At 41.0% G+C, this 18,946-nt stretch overlaps 1 protein-coding gene across 4 annotated transcripts in view; it reads left to right on the forward strand.

The window, feature by feature from the left end:
* LOC147018104 (sodium- and chloride-dependent GABA transporter 3-like) overlaps window positions 1–18,946 on the forward strand; it is a 63,172-nt gene that overhangs the window by 37,930 nt on the left and 6,296 nt on the right. For all 4 annotated transcript variants that reach the window (XM_085897451.1, XM_085897450.1, XM_085897452.1 and 1 more), the window contains 8 exons: window positions 8,146–8,280; window positions 9,565–9,668; window positions 10,475–10,599; window positions 11,783–11,895; window positions 12,953–13,090; window positions 13,432–13,534; window positions 14,349–14,449; window positions 18,502–18,672. In XM_085897451.1, the coding sequence (XP_085753577.1) occupies window positions 8,146–8,280; window positions 9,565–9,668; window positions 10,475–10,599; window positions 11,783–11,895; window positions 12,953–13,090; window positions 13,432–13,534; window positions 14,349–14,449; window positions 18,502–18,672 (990 nt within the window). The remainder of the gene's footprint in view (window positions 1–8,145; window positions 8,281–9,564; window positions 9,669–10,474; window positions 10,600–11,782; window positions 11,896–12,952; window positions 13,091–13,431; window positions 13,535–14,348; window positions 14,450–18,501; window positions 18,673–18,946) is intronic.

The raw sequence follows: 18,946 nt of genomic DNA on the forward strand, positions 1-18,946 counted from the left end.
GTATGTATATATATATATATATATATATATATATATATATATATATATATATATTTATCTATATATATATATATATAGATAATGGCACTCACTATCTCTCATTATTGAAGAATCACTCAAAAAATTCTGGTATCCGGATCTGGATCTTCACCAAATTGTAATCATTTAATCCTTGTCACACACCCAATTTCTCCACCAGATTTCGTCAAAATCTGTTCACAGCTTTTTGAGATATTCTGTTCACAGACAGACAGAGAGGGGTGAAAACAACCTCCATTCACCTTCGTTCAGTGGTGTAGGTAATAAATTTGAATAGAGAACGTTGTGAAAGTAACATCATTTAAAGTAATCCTTTAAACAATATTTTCTATGAATAGCTGATACTGTATGATTTATAAAGTGTCAACGTGTCAGACATGTGCCTTTCAACACATCAGGACAGAGCTTTTGACATCAAATTTTCAACCAACCTTTATTATGAGCATGTGGAGAACACTAATTAATAATTGGGTCACTATGTCAAAGGGCAAAGTCACAGGAACTACAAATAGACCTTATCAGCCCGTCCGCCACAAGTCAGCTTGGGACGGTCGGGGTTTTTTCATCGCTTCCTTGTTTCTTTATTTATTTACCATTGAGTTTCGGTTTGTCTGTCCAGGCCATAATTTTGTTTTTTTTTTTTACCATTTGAGCTTTTATCATCAAATTTTCAACGAGCTTTTATTATGAGCTTATTATTATCAAATATCTCTTCTACGAGCCGAGAACATGTATTAACTAGAGGGGGAGCACTCGGTAGAGTGCAAAACCTCCGCCACCAATACAGCTGGGTCACTCAAGTGAACCCAATATCCTATTCATTCAATTTGACGTCAACAGTGCTCACAGAGTTATAGTTTGCAACTTTCCTTTTTACTTTTAACTTCTCCATACTAAATTCATTCGTCATAACTAGATTCCTTGTGACAGAAATTGATTTTACGTGGGTATATCCACCTGAAATTCCAAAATCAGCCGCAATTATAATTTTGGCATGTTTTTTGGTTGGAAATCACTTATAACATGTGGAAATGCAAAAAAAAAATCGAAATTTTGTTGAAAAAAAATGTTGCAAAATGTTGTTTTTTTTCTCTAACAATTTTTTTTGGGGGGGGGGTTGGAAATCACTTAAAACATGTAGGAATGCAAAAACAAAAATTCAAATATTTTTTCAAAATGGCCGCCATAGCGGCCATATTGGACTTTGGACCAAGTCCAAAATCTAATGGCATGATCCTTGGACCATACCTAATCCCCCCACCAAGTTCCGTCAAAATCCGTCAAGGAGTTTTTCCGTAATACTGTTCACAAACAAACAAGCCGGTAGGCGATGAGGGATTCGCTAGGATCGAAGCGCTGGATACGATGCTTTTCATTCTGACCAATCCACCAATGAAGATTCATTGCCAAGACGTATTGGTTCACATACAATTGTTCCTCTGCCTGGCAAGATTTTTCTTATTGCGTATTTTGCCAACTGGCACTCCTCATAAAAAATGACGGTAAATAGACACCCTATTTTTGAAGGACTACCATTTGAAAAATAATCGGTTTGCTGGTTTGTGCTGTGGAGCCTCGCGTTGCACACACACACACACACACACACACACACACACACACACACACACACACACACACACACACACACACACACACACACACACACACACACACACACACACACGCACACGCACACACACACACGGAAAACCCGATAAACTTCTCTCAATGCTCTTGTTTGACCACACCTCCTGAGCCAAACAATATTTCCATAAGCCACGCCCACTTTTCTACGCCACTCCCACTTTCCTACGCCACTCCCACTTTTCATCAACCACGTCCTTTCCCTAAGCTCCGCCCACTTTCCGAAGCCCCTCATAAAAAATGACGGTAAATAGACACCAGATTTTGAAGGACTACCATTTGAAAAATAAAACCTCAATCAAAAATCGGCTTGAGTACAATTTCCTAAATATCTCGAAGTGTCCAATTCCAAAGTCTCGCTTCTCTACATTCAAAACTGAAGGACAAGTATTGAAAATACTGTACGTGGTTTTTCGGCTGCTGCACAGCAACGGGTGGTTGCTAGGCAACAAAATTCAAACGCGCACATTCCCAAAAAATACTGCACATGTTGGCAAAGTTTCATCGAAATTGGTTCGCTAGTTCGTGCTGTGGAGCCTCGCCTTGCAGACACACATACACACACACACACACACACACACACACACACACACACACACACACACACACACACACACACACACACACACACACACACACACACACACACACACGGAAAACCCGACAATAAGGGATATCTAGCATATATAGTGAATCCAACAAACAAACAAACAGACAGGGGTGAAAACAGTAACCTCCATCCATCTTCCATGGCGGAGGTTAATAAAAAATGAGAGAAGGTTGATTACAAATGAATAAAATGTACACTTTTTTTTTTTGGCTGTTGTGTTTTTTAGATGTTGTTTTCATTAAGTTAAGCACGTTCATTTCATTGTTTTCATTAAGTTTTCATTAAGTTTTCAAACTCAAAGTTAAGTTTGAGTACAAAGCGGATGTGGACGGGCTTTGCATTTTAACATGATCTCTGGTTAACCTTGTGATATGAATATCTATTATAAAATTGCACACATTTTATACATTTAACATAAATACTATACAACTCTGGCTTATATTAAATTTGAGAGCTTCTCAAATATTAGACTTGACTTTTAAATTGAATAAACTTTTAAATTATGGAAATATTTCTGTGGGTAATACTATAAATATAGTGTTATTATTTATCAAAAATCGTGATTTAAACGCATGCAATCCCCCCTTGCCCTGCCCCTTCTGCCCACCCCACCCCTCAACACTCCCCCTTTCCTGTACACACCCTGGATACACTGACCCTAATCGCTTCACCACCTCTCCCCCCCTTGTGTGTAACTAATAAATAAATTTCCCATAGATGGGTACATAGAGCTTTGTTCAATGGCTGCTTTTCATCCATCCTTCCTTCCACTCGTCTGCCCAACCACACATGTAACAATCCATTAACATACAAGGCAGCATCATGGTGACATTTTCACACTGCTTAAGACCCTGTCACACCTTGACGATTTAGTCAGCGAATGCCGACGTATGAAAAATTTGTCTAAAACGCTGGCACACATCGAATACGTATGGGTAAGTTTGTATACGTTAAGAGCACACGGGCATACGTCGTAGTACACCGAGCTGTTAGACAAATTTTCCATGCTTTAAATTTTGCGACGTATGTCAGTGTATGACTCACACGTTCCGCATACGCTGGCCATAAGTTGTAGGCACGTTACACGATCGTTGACACACGTCGACACATTACTTGTAAGTTACTCATAAATCGAAACAAATCGAGGTAATGTTTAGCATACCCGAAACTTATTTCTAACCTATGAGTAACGTGTTGTAGGCACGTTACACGATCGTTGACGCACGTCGACACACGTTACTTGTAAGTTACTCATAAGTCGAAACACATCGAGGTAATGGTTCGCGTCAGTGTTCCAGACCCCTTGGTTTTTTTTTTCCTTTGGTAAGACGGTGATGTTGACACTTCGATTGCGAGTGCGGTTATAATATAATATAATTAATAGGCTGCCGCTCAACGATTCAAATCATAACCGCACTAGAAATCAAAGCATCAACATCACCGTCATACCGAAGAAAAAAAATAAAATAAAAAAACCAAGGAGTCTGGCACACTGACGCTAAAGGCCTGGTCACACCTTGACGTTTTAGCCAGCGATGGCAACGTATTAAAATGTATGTAAAACGCTGGCTGACGTTGAACTTTTGATGTTTTTTTTTTAAGATTCGGACGTATTCATAACGAGTTGGTCGTATGCATAACATATTAGTAATGGACACAGAACGTTTCGTTGTATTATAGATAACTTATACCAACGAATGCTGAACCTGTTGTTGGCCTACACAACCGATGCCCAACGATAGTCTAACTTAGGCATAGCGCGTTGCACGCATTGCCGACGATGTCGTGACATAGCCTATTAAAAGGCTGACGCACAACGATTCGAATCATAACTGCCGTAGAAATGGAAGTGTCAACATCACAGTCACACCTTGGCGATCTTGCCAGCGTATGCCGACCTAAGAAAAATGTGTCTAAAACGTTGGGGGCACGTCAAATACGGTATGAGTAAGTTTGGTATACGTGAGTACAACGCTAAAGCACGCTATCATACGTCGTAGTAAGTAGAGTACGTCAAGAAATTTTAAATATGTTCAAAATTTTAGACGTACTTGGCGTATGACACACGTTCCGCATGCGATGGGGATAAGTTGTACACACGATATGTGGACGCTTACACACATCCACAAAGGCTACTCATAAGCTACTCATAAGTCGAAACACGTCGCGGTAATGTCTTTTTTACACGAAACTTATTTCTAACTTATGTTTGACGTGCTTTGAACCAATTCTGTACGTAGTCCCAACACACATCGACGTATGTAGACGTATTCCAATGACATCTTCCGGTCGACAAAAAAAAAAAATTAACGTGTTTCTAGTTTACAACTGCCATATAAAGACGCGTTCCCAGCGGTTTTGGGAATTGGTATATAAAAATGCTGCTCATAAAAGGGGAACCCAACAGTGTTTTCGAGTTCCTTTTTGAGTCGATGTCCATGTCAGCAGTATCAGTATCAGTATCAGTATTAGTATTAGTATTAGTAGTAGTTTGTTCATGTTGGCAGTAGTAGGTGAGTGTGAGGGGGAGGGTGTGGGTTATGATGGATCCTCCTTGCGTCCGCGTGTCCACGGGTAGGTTCATAGGCTGCCACTCAACGATTTAAATAGCTGCATCTCCACTATTGAAAGTAGAAGCTTGCGCTCAACAATTGGATTTTTTTTACACTCAACGACTTTTAAACGGTACCACTCAACTATTTTCATTGTTTACAATGAACGATTTAAATTGCTGTCACTCGCCTTTGTTTTTTGACGCTGAGGTTTTGAAATTTGAAGCGTTTCTTCTGAACGTGTTAAAACGCTCAAACTCGACTATTTTAAATAGACGCTGCCGATGGACAATTGGAATCATAGCCAAGCTAGACATCGAAGTGTGAACATCCTCGTCATGCCGAAGAAAATTTTGAAGAATGCTGCAAATAAGTGTCCTGGCCGTGGCCGTGGACGCTGACGCAAGGACGATCCATTATACCGACGTCTTTCAGCCTATGAGTAACTTAAAAGTAACGTCTGTCGATGTGTGGCAACGATCATGTAACGTGCCAACAACACGTTAATCATAGGTTAGAAATAAGTTTCGGGTACGCTAAACATTACCTCGGCGTGTCTCAACTTATGATTAACTTACAAGTAGCATGTGTTGACGTCTGTCAACGATCGCAGACCGTGCATACAACTTGTGGCCAGCGTAGTGGAACGTGTGAGTCATACGCCGGCATACGTCGTGAAATTTCAAGCATGAAAAAATTTGAGGACAACCGAAAAGTACAACGTTTAAAGCCAACGTACAACGACGTATGGCAGTGTTTTTCAGCGTGCTCTCAATGTTATCAAAACTTACCCATAACGTATTCAACGTGTGCCAGCGTTTTAGAAAAAAAATTCAAAAATCGGCATACGTTGGCTAAAACGTCAAGGTGTGACCGGGCCTTAACCATTACCTCGACGTGTTTCGACTTATGAGTAACTTACAAGTAATGTGTGTCGATGTGTGTCAACGATCGCGTAACATGCCTACAACTTATGGCCAGCATATGCGGAACATGTGCGTCATACGCTGGCATACGTCGAAAAATTTTCAACATGCTGAAAATTTGTCGACGTACTACGACGTATTCCAGCGTGCTTCAGCGTACTCTTAACGTATACAAAACGTACCCATAACGTATTCGACGTGTGCCAGCGTATTCGGCAAATTTTTCCTACGCCGGCATACGCTGGCTAAAACGTCAAGGTGTGACAGCGGCTTGACACTTCAATGTCTAGTGCGGTTATGATTTGAATCGTCGATCCGCAGCCTATTAATAGCCTACGCCACGTGATTGTCGACGTTACGCTGCCGCGCGCTATGCATAAGTTAGACTATCGTTGGGCATAGGTTGTGAACGCCGACAACACGCTCAGCATTCGTTGATATAAGTTATCTGTATGTTATCAAAACGTTCTGTATATGTTACTAATACGTTATGCATACGTCCAACTCTTTATGAATATGTCCAAAACTGGAAAAAACATCAATAGTTCAGTGTACGCCAGCGTTTTACATACATTTTGATACCTTGCCATACGCTGGCTAAAACGTCAAGGTGTGACAGGGCCCTTAACGTTTGCGAAAGAGCTTTAAAATACAGGCATTACAACCCAGACAAGTGGTATTCAAACAAATGTGCTTTCTTGATGATAAATCGAATGCTTTCATCATCATCCCACTTCGTAATATGTTTACATGAATTTTGAATCTCATCATGGTTCAGCAAGGAATGCCCTTGGTGATTTGTCATTGCTTTTCCAGCAGATTTAGTATTTGAACCTACAATCAGAATACGATGATGCAAAAGCTCGATCCACTGAGCCCATCCAGAAGCCTGTTTGTGAAGCATACCTCCAGATATTACATTTAATGTTGGCTGCTCTTAGAGCACCCTTATTCTGGACATTTCCATCTGTCTGTCTGTCCGCGAAACTTTGGTCAAGCCTAGGGGCTAAACCACTCAACCGATTCCAATGAAATTTGGTAGGTAGGACCAATATTTCTGGGAATCGTGTGCTTTCGAATATGGGACGCCGGGCCCTAGCAACGGCATAGTAACGGCCCTTTAAAGTGGTCAAAAAATCGAAAAAAAAAAATCGAAAAATCGAAGCTTAGAGTTCTGTGTGCAATCTATCGAGCTCCCTTCATGCCAATTTGCAGCCCTAACAAAAAATATTTGTAGGAGGAGATAGGTTTTGGGCGAGTACATGTCGAACATTTCAGAAACGGTTAATTGCGAATATCTCTAAGAGAAAGTCTGATTTTGATGAAACTTGGGTGAAATGTGTACAATGTGGCGAGCATGTACACAAAAATGAATGGTTGCTATGCACACCTCCGTTGCTTAGCAACAGCTAAAATACTTTATCGTACATCGTACACTTATTGTGGACTGTACAAAAAAAATTAATACCTCCGAAACTGGACCTCCGAGGGACCTGTTTTTTTGTGCCCAAGGAGAATGTCTTACAACATCATAAAAAAAATAAAATCTTTAGCGAATAGATAAATGGAATTACCAGGGCTGCCATTTGTTCGAGTCTCTTTTGAAACATGCCTGAAATTTCACAAGGCGGGTTTCTGGGCTCAAACTAAGAGGGCTGTGATAATCATATTTATTGTGCAAAATTGATTGATAGCATGTACATGAATATTGGCGAGTCGCGTCGGCCAGCTTTCCATCTTGAGCGAGCAGCCATGTCGCCTTCCGGCTTGTTTACCTTTTTTTGTTTAGAATATTCTTACCAACTCCATTTATTACCTGCAAGATAAAGCTTTTTATTGGTTAAGTCTATATGCCTGGTGTTGGCTGAATGGTTAGAGTGGTGGGCTTGGGATCCTATGATCTTGAGTTAAAACCCCACTTGGCTGTTGAATTAATACCAGGTGGGGTTGATTCTGCCTGTCATATTTCCGAGGTCGGCAAAATGAGTGCCAGCTTGCTGGTATACTGTCGGAGTGGCGACCTGTCCAGCATTGTGTCCAATAGCCCAGGAGTCTGCTTAGGCAGCACCAACGCTCTGCACAAAGTATGGTCCTAATGGATGGATGGGTGGATGGATAGGTCTTTCCAACACCACTGTCAGAATCACTTTATTGAAAGGGTTCACTCTGGCTCGCCCCTTGACTTCCATTTGTGACCTTCACGACCTTTTCCATATTCTCACCTAATACAACCTTTGAACTACACAATAATTATCGCTGTTTGTCCTCTCATGACATACTATATATATATGCCTTTGTATGATAACTAACACCTGTTTTAAAAAAATTGGATAAATGCATTTACATCCTTTGGGATCTTGGTTGACCCGGGCAGGTGGTGTACGTGACGGCCACCTTCCCTTACTTCATGCTGGTTATCTTGCTGATTCGTGGGGTCACTCTGCCCGGAGCTTCACAGGGGATAAAGTTCTACCTCTACCCAGATGTTTCACGCCTTACAGATCCACAGGTATTGTCTCATCCTTGTAGAGACAACAATCACCCAGCACCAGCGATGAGTACTGGTGCCAACCTAGCATTTCAACTTGAGCACTAAGCCTCCCACCTCTCAAATTCACAAAATATTCAGAACTACAGAGAAATGAGCATCCATTATTAAGCAGCTTGTGTAGCGTACGTAGAACACCTACTTCCTGCGATATCCATAATCACAAACTAATAGTTGTCATCCTGGTGCACGACCTGTCGGAGTCGAGCGGATGACACTTCACAGAAGCAACACTGTAGAGATTGTGCATCAGAATTATACTGCCCAATGACATTGATATCTTCATGGTGGAAGTCAAGTACAGACTGGAATCAAGCTGTGATTTAATGAACTGCAGGCTCAGATGAAGCACTTTTAAAGAGTTATCAGAATTATCATCATTAGTGGAGCTATTACAGGAGTGGGCCATTTGTGGATGGTCTCGCAGTATTGGAAGTGGTTAACTCTAGGCTTTGCAGTTTTTCTTCACCTTCACCCACATTGCCCCCACATCCACCTCAAAGGGCTGCCATCACAGCCTAATTACAGCAATTAGAAGCTTCATGAAAGGCGCAGCTTTGGACGCATGATTAGAAAATCAACCATGAGCTGAGGGAGTGAGGAGAGATGCAATGCAGATGGATATAATTATACATTTAGATCAAATCATACACGTGCAACTGCAGTCCACAGCACCTACATTTGTCATTGATTCCCATATCATGAAGGATCACATATTGAATTATGTTCTTGAAAAGGCTTTGCATCATAAGGAAAACAAATGCAGCAATGGATGAGTGAGCGATATTTTTTAAGGAAAGGGTGTGATGGGTGGCGGGGGAGGGGGAGTGAGATTGACCTCTTCATCTGAGCACACATTACCAAGAGAGTGATGGGTACTGAATCGCTTTCACGCCCTTGGGATTACTGTGTAATTTACCTGATGAGACATGGTGCGCAGATCTGTGCGTGACCACCTGGCTGGATATGAAATATGGTGCATGGCTCGGAATCCCATAAAAGCTTTGACTCTACATTTTCTTGTAAAGCATGAGAGATCCCTCCCAACAGCATTGCTATGTAGCCCAGCTATCAGAGCTGTGGATATAGATTATATAAGCTGGTTTAGTGTGCTGATACAACATAGATTAATTGTTAGGTCGATCACAGTGATCCCTCAGATGCTCATCTTGGTGTTTTATTGTTTTTGTTTTCTTGCCTGCACTCTGGGTGAAACAACTAACATGTATATCCCTGGGCTTGCAGGTCTGGGTGGATGCAGGTACTCAGATTTTTTTTTCATATGCTATCTGTTTGGGCTGCCTCACTGCCTTAGGAAGCTACAACAAGTACAATAATAACTGCTACAGGTATGGATGTCCCACCTGTCCATCGCTCTCCTACCCTTCCTGTCCTTCCCTTCCTCACCCATCCCAGCCAACCCCTTATGCATCTTCAATATAGCCCCATTACCATTCGCAGAAGAAAAAAAAATGCATTCTTTCAAAAATAAAACTCTCAAAGGAAGGTGCAATTATAATTTTATGAGTGTTTATAGTGAGTGAGATTAGTGAGTCGCGTGAAATTATGTAATGACGTGTGCACACCCATCGGGAGGGAGGCGATTAAATTTGAAGTAAAGCACCTGTAGAGTCGACAGGCTGATTTAGGATCCGGAGGAATGGCTCGGATTGGCAAAAATTATACCACCTGAAGATTTATTTCTGTGCATGGGGATGCTAGTAACAGGAATGAGTAGACTTACATCCAAGAGTGTGCAAACATCCCACAAATTTGAAGCCACGATGAAGCAATACGACTTGCACGAGTGGGAATTGGGATTCATTATGTGTCCATGAGCAAGGATAGTTGTGTTTGACTGCTTTTGACTTTATCGTGTTTCAGATTTAAAAATGGCTGTTGGTGTTTGTCCACATTCGTCTTCTGTTTGACGTTGGCCTTCCCTCATTTGATCAGTTGCATTGGGTTTGGAAAATTCGTCCAAGTCTGGTATTGATGTGAATTTTTGCAAAGTTATGGGGAACTCTTGTGAATTCCAGCCGTTTGTCGTCAGTTACTTACTTGCCTTTAAGTTATCTACACACCGATTGTCTGATGGAATAGTGTAAAATAACAGTAAAAGTTACAGAAGTATCTTCTTCCACTCTTTACCCAGGGATTGTGTGTTGCTGTGCTGCCTGAACAGTGGAACCAGCCTTATCGCCGGTTTAGCCATCTTTTCTGTCCTCGGCTTTATGGCCTATGAGCAGGGTGTGCCTATAGCAGAGGTTGCTGAATCGGGTGAGCACTGAAATGCTGCTTTGACGCTAAACCTCGACTCTTAGGCCTCTGGGTTTTGGGTTTATCATTGAAGCATCAGGACGATACATTTTAGTTATGATGATACCTTTTCGAGGAAACCAAAGGGTGTGTATTTTTAATTTATTAGAATAATAATATTACTACAATGGAGCAAATGTGCATGTCACCGAGACTCCCAAATTGACATTTAATAGTTCTTGAGCCTATGTAAAGGTTCCAAACCCGGTTCTACCTCTGGTTCTAACCCCAATACTGGCTTTAAGTGGCTACCAAACGACAGCAGATGATCATGTACTTTAACCTTACTTCGGTGCACATACTCCAGCACGTGCTCTGGCCCGAGCTCTGATATATTGAGAAGGGTACTCCAGCTGAAAGGTTGGGGTAGGGGTGTCCATTAGTAATAATAATGGTGAATACTCTTAACTTATTAAAAGTTCCATAATTGGCTTCCTTTTGCTTGCTAAACTCCTTGTAATGTCATTAACCAGACTCGGTGGCATAATGGTTCAAGTGTCCGCTCTGAGTTTGGGAGGTTAATGGTTCGAACCCTCGCAGAGTGATACCGAAGACTTTAAAATTGGGACATGCTTCTTCCTTGCTTGATTCTCTGAACTGAACATGGATAGAGCATGGACAAGCAATCATAGCATGTGCTTTGAATAGCCAAATGACCTCCTCCTGTGTTGAAGTTTCTTGGAAGGGAACTCGTATCGAATTATTAAATATACAGCTTTGATTATCTCACAGAAAATTATTTTATCAGGACCATCCACTACTTATTTGGCATTCACCAATTAACTAAATAGATAAAATCAAAAGATAGCACAGAGAGAGAAAGGAAGGGGGGAAGGGGGTGCTGGAAGGTGGGGGTGGTGGCAGGGGTGGGGAGAGGAGAGAGGTTTTGGAGGAGACAGGAGTAAAGGGAGGGAAGACAAGATGCAAGTAGAGGTCAAGTACGGGGCAGGAGGAAGTGCACGTTTGGGGGCTGGGGAGGAGATAAAAAATAATTCTGTCATAGTTGCGTCTATAACAATTTTTTTAGTGGACAACTATGATCATGATAATAATGCAACAAAAGTGATTTTGTGCTTTCCACCAAAGCTACAGTTATGTATAAAGTCTAATCCTAGATGTGCCTGCTGTTCACTCCCTGGCCCAGGCCCCGGGCTGGCATTCATTGCTTATCCAAAGGCCGTCACCATGATACCGCTGTCCCCACTGTGGGCCACACTTTTTTTCCTTATGCTCATATTCTTGGGTTTGGACAGCCAGGTAAGGATACTACACTTTATAAACATCTGAACGCATGCACACGATTATTTTCAGATCACTAAAAGTACGGGGATTATTCAAATTGAATCTGGGTTTTTTGATGTGTATATATATGTATATATATATTTATTTTCATTTATTTATATTTTCATTTATGGATGTTGGCTTTCAATTCTGTGATTATTCCCGGTGTATCGGCTTCGATGTCCATTGGCATACAAAATTTCAACTTTCAAGATAACCTGGAAGGTACTGATCTTTATTATCAGTCAGTGAGTCATTCAGTGGTTAGAAAGATATATATATATATATATATATATATATATATATATATATATATATATATATATATATATATATATATATATATATGTATACACACACACACACACACACACACACACACACACACACACACACACACACACACACACACACTGGCACTTGATGCCCCACTGACTGAATGGTGAAGCCAGATTGTATTTGGCTCCAGCAAGTGCTATCTGCCACATGGACACATTGTGTTACGTTCACCAATCACCACCAGGAAGCACCATTGATGTTATTAAGCAGTCGGGAAAGTATTATTGTCATTATGAAATTCTCCTGACTTGGACCAATGTCGTGATGATGACCTCATCACGACGGCATCATGCCTGCCAATCCCGAAGGGCATTCAGCAGTTCGTGTGAGGCAAAGTCAAAAGCTGTCACCAAGCAGATAAAAAGCGAAGCTACCGACCTGGTTTCACCCTTCCTCGGGCTCATCAGGGCAACATATTTCTGTTCCATCCACTTGGTGACTTTTGAAGCCCTTTATTAAATATGATTAAACTTTGACTTTCTTTTGAAATGTGGTTTGGGTTATATTGGAGTGCTGACATGGGGATGTAGCATATGCTCGATGGGCCAAATGGCTTATGATTATTTTTTTAAGATTATTGTTAGCATTATGTACAAGTCGACAATTTAATTAGCACTACTTTAATACACATTTTTCCCCATATTCTAACCTTTGCTCTTGATAAAATGCCTAAATCTAATTATTTGCTTGCCAGTTTGTGTGCATGGAGAGTCTTGTGACCTCCATTGTGGACGTCTACCCAACGACCTTCCGGGTTGGCAAACGCCGGGAACTTCTCATCCTCTTCACGTCCATCATCTGCTTCCTGCTCGGTCTCTTCATGCTTACTGAGGTCTCCGAAGCAAAGTCCTGATAATACCAGTCATCCCAGTGAGCCGAAATTATACCACTTTAGTCCTTCCTATATCCGGTCTCACATCCAGCACTCAAGATCAATCTCAACCTCATTAAAAATGCTGGTGTTGTTGGATGTTTTGTGATATCTGATGTTTAAATTGTGTAATGGTCACATCTCAATGGGTCCATCTTTTGCTCCAAGTTAAGCTTCGTTTTTAGTTCCAAAGAGCGAGAACATTACCCTTAACTCCTGGAACAGCCCAGTCTCAAACGTAATATTCTGTTTGTGCGTTCATGAGAAATTTGAGGACTTGTTGGTCGCGTGTGTACATGCAGGGTGGTATGTACGTGTTCCAGCTGTTTGATTATTATGCTGCCAGTGGCATGTGTCTCCTCTTCGTCGCCGTTTTCGAATCCGTGTGCATCGGATGGTTATATGGCAAGTATTTATTTTGTTTGGTCAAGAAATATTTGTGTTCATCTCGTTCTTCCTCCGCCCTTTTAACATCCTTGATTCATTTATTTTTCTTCCAAGTGTAATATGTCTTCTCCTCTGCCTGGTGTTTTTGGAAAACAACCGAAGGAATGCATTTTTGGATGTCATAGTAATACCATTCCAGAGAGTAATTTCTGTTTTTGATTGATTACGTTATCGGAATATGAGCACTAATTGTGTGAAGGTGTTAAGGTCAACAAATTCCACGATGATAAAACGGAATACTAGTCTCTGTGAAGGTGATAGTGTTAGCCTGCATCGATTGACCACATAAACAATGGATTTTGTCAACTAAAAGTTAATAAAAGTATTTAACAATTTTGGGGAATGAGGCATGACTGACGTTTCGAGTGCTGGCCCTTCCTCTGAGTGAAAAAAAAAAGTCTGGCAAGGGGCTAATGCTTGAAACGTCCGCTGTGCCTCGTTTCTCACGGCACTAAACATACTCTTATCATCTTTAAGTTGTTGAATTCCATCAATTGTGATAAAAGTGCTCATGCCGAAGCTGAAATGCAATGGTGCAAGATGTATGGGTGCAGGGTTGGATGATGCTGGATGTGATTAATGGTGGAGAATTGAATGGCTGTGTATGTGACAGTGACAAGTCCTTTGTAGTGTTAAGTAATTCAGGTTCTGTGTTATAAAGACGTGCATGCATTTAAAAGGGAGTGAAAGTGTGTTAACATAGGAGGGTGTGATCAAGTTGCAATTCAACTTCCTTAAATGGAATTGAGTGTAACAGAACTGTGGTTGGCAGGAGGAGATCGGTTCTATGACAACATTGAAGACATGATTGGTTACCGTCCATTTCCACTAATAAAGTGGTGCTGGATGTTCATCACCCCAGGCATCTGTACGGTGAGCAAAAAAAGGGGGGGGGGGTGGGAAGCAACAGTGCAGGATGTGATGCTGAACTGACATCTTGTTTTTTTTATTTTTTTGTCGGGGCTTTTTGGGTCCGCTGTGATTTTAACCTTCAGCGTCCATGATGACTGATGGGCTCTGGGCAGACACACACAGCAAGCTCTCTGTCTGTGGGTCACTGCAATGAAAGTGCTTTGGCATATGTGTTGGGAGTCCGAGCCAGTCAGGCCGAGGGACAAACGTGGCTCGTGAGAAAGTTTTCCGGCTCTTCACCCAGTGTACAAAGGTCGATCGGCCTTTGGTCACGCGGTTTGGACTGGGAAAAGGCACCCAAGTGATGTTCCCTAGTGAACGTTCGCTGTTTGCTGTGGCATCAACATCCACAAATGTGGATCTTGCCAGTTTCTCCTACCGCAAGAGAGTTGGCAGTTTGCCTGATTGGCTGGATGATTATCATGATGGTTACCAAAACAGATAACTGCTTATCTGTTTTCTTTCCTGTTATTACCTCCACCACTGAAGGTGGACGGAGGTTACGTTTTCACCAGTCTGTTTGTCTGCAAGCAGGATATCTCAGAGTTACGGACAGATTCGAACGAAACTTGAACAGGTTGGGTGTGTGACAAGGACGAATTGATTCTATTTTGGTGACGATACGGATTTGGAGGATGAATTGATTCTATTTTGGTGACGATATGGATTTGGATATGGATCCGAGAGTCTTTTTTTTCCAGTGATTCTTCACCATTGAGGAATTGGGACAAAAACGATATCTAACACGATATCTCAAAAAAGTTATGGATGGCTTCCGATGAAACTTAGTAGAGAGGTTGGGTGTCTGCCAAGGACAAATTTGTTATATTTTCATGAAGATCTGGATCCGTATCTGGATATTATAAGTACCTTGCACTCGCGATGCGAAAAGCAGGGTTACGTGATCGGTAGCATACGTATGTATGCCCTACGTCGTACGTTTGGCATACATCATGTCTGCATTTTGTTATGAGCGTACATCGAAAACCGTTCAGCAGAGCAGATTGAAACTTTACCACATGTTACATGACCATGTGATATAGCGGTCACTCTTTTGAGGTTAACATAGGCTAATTTTTTTAAATTGTCAATTTTCATCTGATTGACTTGAAATTTGAAGAGAATTTGCAGATCAGGTCACTGAATTCAACCACCAATTATTTTTGAGGTCAACTTAAGCCAAAAGGTCAACATAGGCCAAATTTCTGAAATCCTCAATTTTCATCTGATTGACTTGAAATTTGAACAGGATTTGCAAATAAGGTCACGAAATTCAACCACCAACTATTTCTGAGGTCAACATCGGCCAAAAGGTCAACATGGACTGAATTTCTTAAAATTGTGAATTTTCATCTGATTGACCTGGTCATTTTCATGAAAATGCTGTTCAAATTTCATCATGCGTCATGTGGTCTGGCAGCCATGTTGGATCAAAGGCAAAATCTCTGAAAATCTTTAAAGGAGAAACCGCTAAACCGATCAATGAAAAATTTAATTAATTGATCAACTACTGATGGGAAATATTGTTTGATAAAGATGATGTCATCGGTCACATGGTCTGGCAGCCATATTGGATCAAAGAAAAAAAATATTTGGCTCACACCAAGTCCTTCTCAAGACTGTGCAGGGTATTTATTCTATGAATACGACCTCGTTTTTTATTAGGTCATCTCTACCGAGATGACCTAATAAAGCCGGACCGAATGTCCGTCCATCCATCAACAATTTTTCTTTCCGATCTTGATGAAACTTAGTATGTGGGTTGAGGTCGATGAGTGTTGCACGATATAACTTTAGTCCGGGTTCAAGGTCAGGGACGAGGTCACGAGGTCACGTAAGTTATAAAAATCGCCATTTTCAAAAGTTATCTCGTCTGCCATTCTACGAGATATTCGGCAACTGTTTATTGATTATGATAGTAAAACATATTATCTTGTATCTAACCAGACAGATTTTTGAATTTCCTTCCCGTTTAGCCGCCACGTAACCTGGAAGATGGTCAAAAACACCTCCCGGTACAAAGAAAACTTTTTACTTCCGATCTTGATGAAATTTGGTATGTGGGTAGAGGTCGATGAGTGATACCCAACGACATATTTTCCCTGGATTCGAGGTCAGGGTCAAGGTCACGAGGTCACGAAAGTTGTGAAAGTCGCCATTTTCAAAACCTATCTCGTCTGTCATTTTAGGAGATATCTGGCAACGGTTCATCGATTATGATAGTAAAAAAACATTATAGACATGACCGTCACCCCCACACGGGGGTAATTTTTAATCATGCATTTCAATAAAATAGACATCAAATCTTTTCGACTTGCACTCCTCTGGATAAAACCGCAAGCAGATGAAGAAGAAGCAGCAAACTCTCACTTATAAAGTTACAATGTAATGTCCCTCAACGTTGATTGGTTGAGAGAAAGAAAGGATGGGATTACCTGATTGGTGGAACCACGGAGCATCATGAATAATAAATAAGTAAGGCGGAAATGGAATGGAAATGAACCATCATGAATAATGAATAGGCACAGTTGAATCACCAAGCACTGTCGGAAACGTAATGCTAATTAGCTGAGGGCTAGTAGAGTCGGGGGTGGGGGGGGGGGTTCATGATGAATCAACGTTGATTGTGGTACAGCTATCACACAGTCAAGCCATTATAGTCAAAATTGATATGAAGTTCAGACAGATTCTTTCTGTCTACAAAGAATGGGATTGGTTTACCTGATGAATGTGGCCTCCATTGCATGCAGGTGAGCTAAACTGCGTCCTCTACTCAGGATTTAAAACCAGCCAATACTGAATAATTTTCGGTGTGCAGAACAATATAGTGGAAAAGAAGGTCCATGAGATTTTTGATTTTTTTAAAAAGTGATTCTTCCCCATCGAGAGATGGGGCCATAAATGAGATATAGCAAGGTATTTAAAAACGTTGTGACAGATTATGACAAAACTATGTTGATGAGTTGGCTTGGTGACGAGAACCAGCCAGTTACATTTTGGTTCAGGTCCCGATGTGGATCTGGCCTTATCAGTGGATACAGAAAGCAAACTATTCAGCCCAGCGTAAGTGTGCTCTCAACCCAGTGCCATTTTAGTATTGCTTTTTGAATGGTTTAGTGATCGTTTTACCTCTGCAGTTATCTAATTGCCCCACGCACGCGAAGCGAAAAGTGGGGTTTACCAATTAGTTCATGTCCGTCCATCTGTCTTATCAGTTTATGATCGAGGAACAACTTATTTAAATTTAATGTTGTATATTTGAGCACGAATTGGAAGACAAGTTTGCAATTTTACCATATATTGGCTCTGAATTTGTCCCGATCACACACGCGCAAAGAGGAGTGAGATAATATTTTTTACTGTATCTGCCTCCCGAGCAATCAAACAAAATTGAAAATCATTCTAAACAGGATACCGACTGTTCTTGGAGATGTTACAAAGGACACAAACAACAGGCACGAAGAACTAATGTAACGTGTTAGATCAGGTGATGTAATAAACACTGGGTAAAACGGCGGTAAAACTCAGAATTAATTCATTTGTACGCCTTTAAACCTCTTGAAACCTTTTTAAAAATTGAATTGTATACTTGAACACTGTAGAACACAAATCGTCTTCATAATACTTCCAGGAACCATGCTGTATATCGATAATATATATGGCATGTTAGAGGGTGCAGTATCCGGGTGAAGAAGAGGGTGCCGATATTGCTATGTCGATGCCAATTTACGCTGCATCCTATGGTGATCAATAAAGCCTCCATCTCCTCAACTGCGACTCAACGTCATCTTATTACATTGTATCAGGGTGATGTATAAGACTGTTTCATTGGTGCTGAACTTCCAGATTTTTATAACGATCTTTAAAGTCATTATCTTCCTAAAATTGAAGTACCGTATATACTTAAACACTGCATGGGGTATCGTGTTATTTGAATTCTTTACTCAATTATAAATATGTCTAGTTGTATGAGAGAACATATCAGTCACTTTGTCATCTTTTCATTCTTGCAGGCAATCTTTATCTTCTCTCTCGTCAAGTACAAACCTTTAACTTACAACATAACATATGTGTACCCAAACTGGGGCTATGGCATTGGCTGGACGCTTGCTCTCTCCTCCATGATCTGCATTCCTCTTGGTCTTCTTTACAATATCATTGCCACCAAAGGAACATTCGCTGAGGTAATGGTCACTGCTTAGTGATCGCAGTAACTGCATAAAACTGAAGTGGTGTTGATGGGTGCATTGACATTGAATTTTTTTTTTCATAGATTGAATTTTATCTCGATCAAATATTTAGAGAGGTAATATAACTGCTGTGGAAATGAAGGTGAACTGATGTTTCGGGCGTGAGCCCTTCTTCAAAATAAGAGAGAGAATTCATTATTCTGCTGATGCAACCGGCTCTCATCTTCATGAGGACTAGTTTCCCATTCGTTAGGATATTAACAGGGTG

Source organism: Eptatretus burgeri, chromosome 10 (genome assembly GCF_056783735.1).
Source record: "Eptatretus burgeri isolate ZD-2024b chromosome 10, Ebu_testis_v1, whole genome shotgun sequence".
Lineage (NCBI taxonomy): Eukaryota > Metazoa > Chordata > Myxini > Myxiniformes > Myxinidae > Eptatretus > Eptatretus burgeri.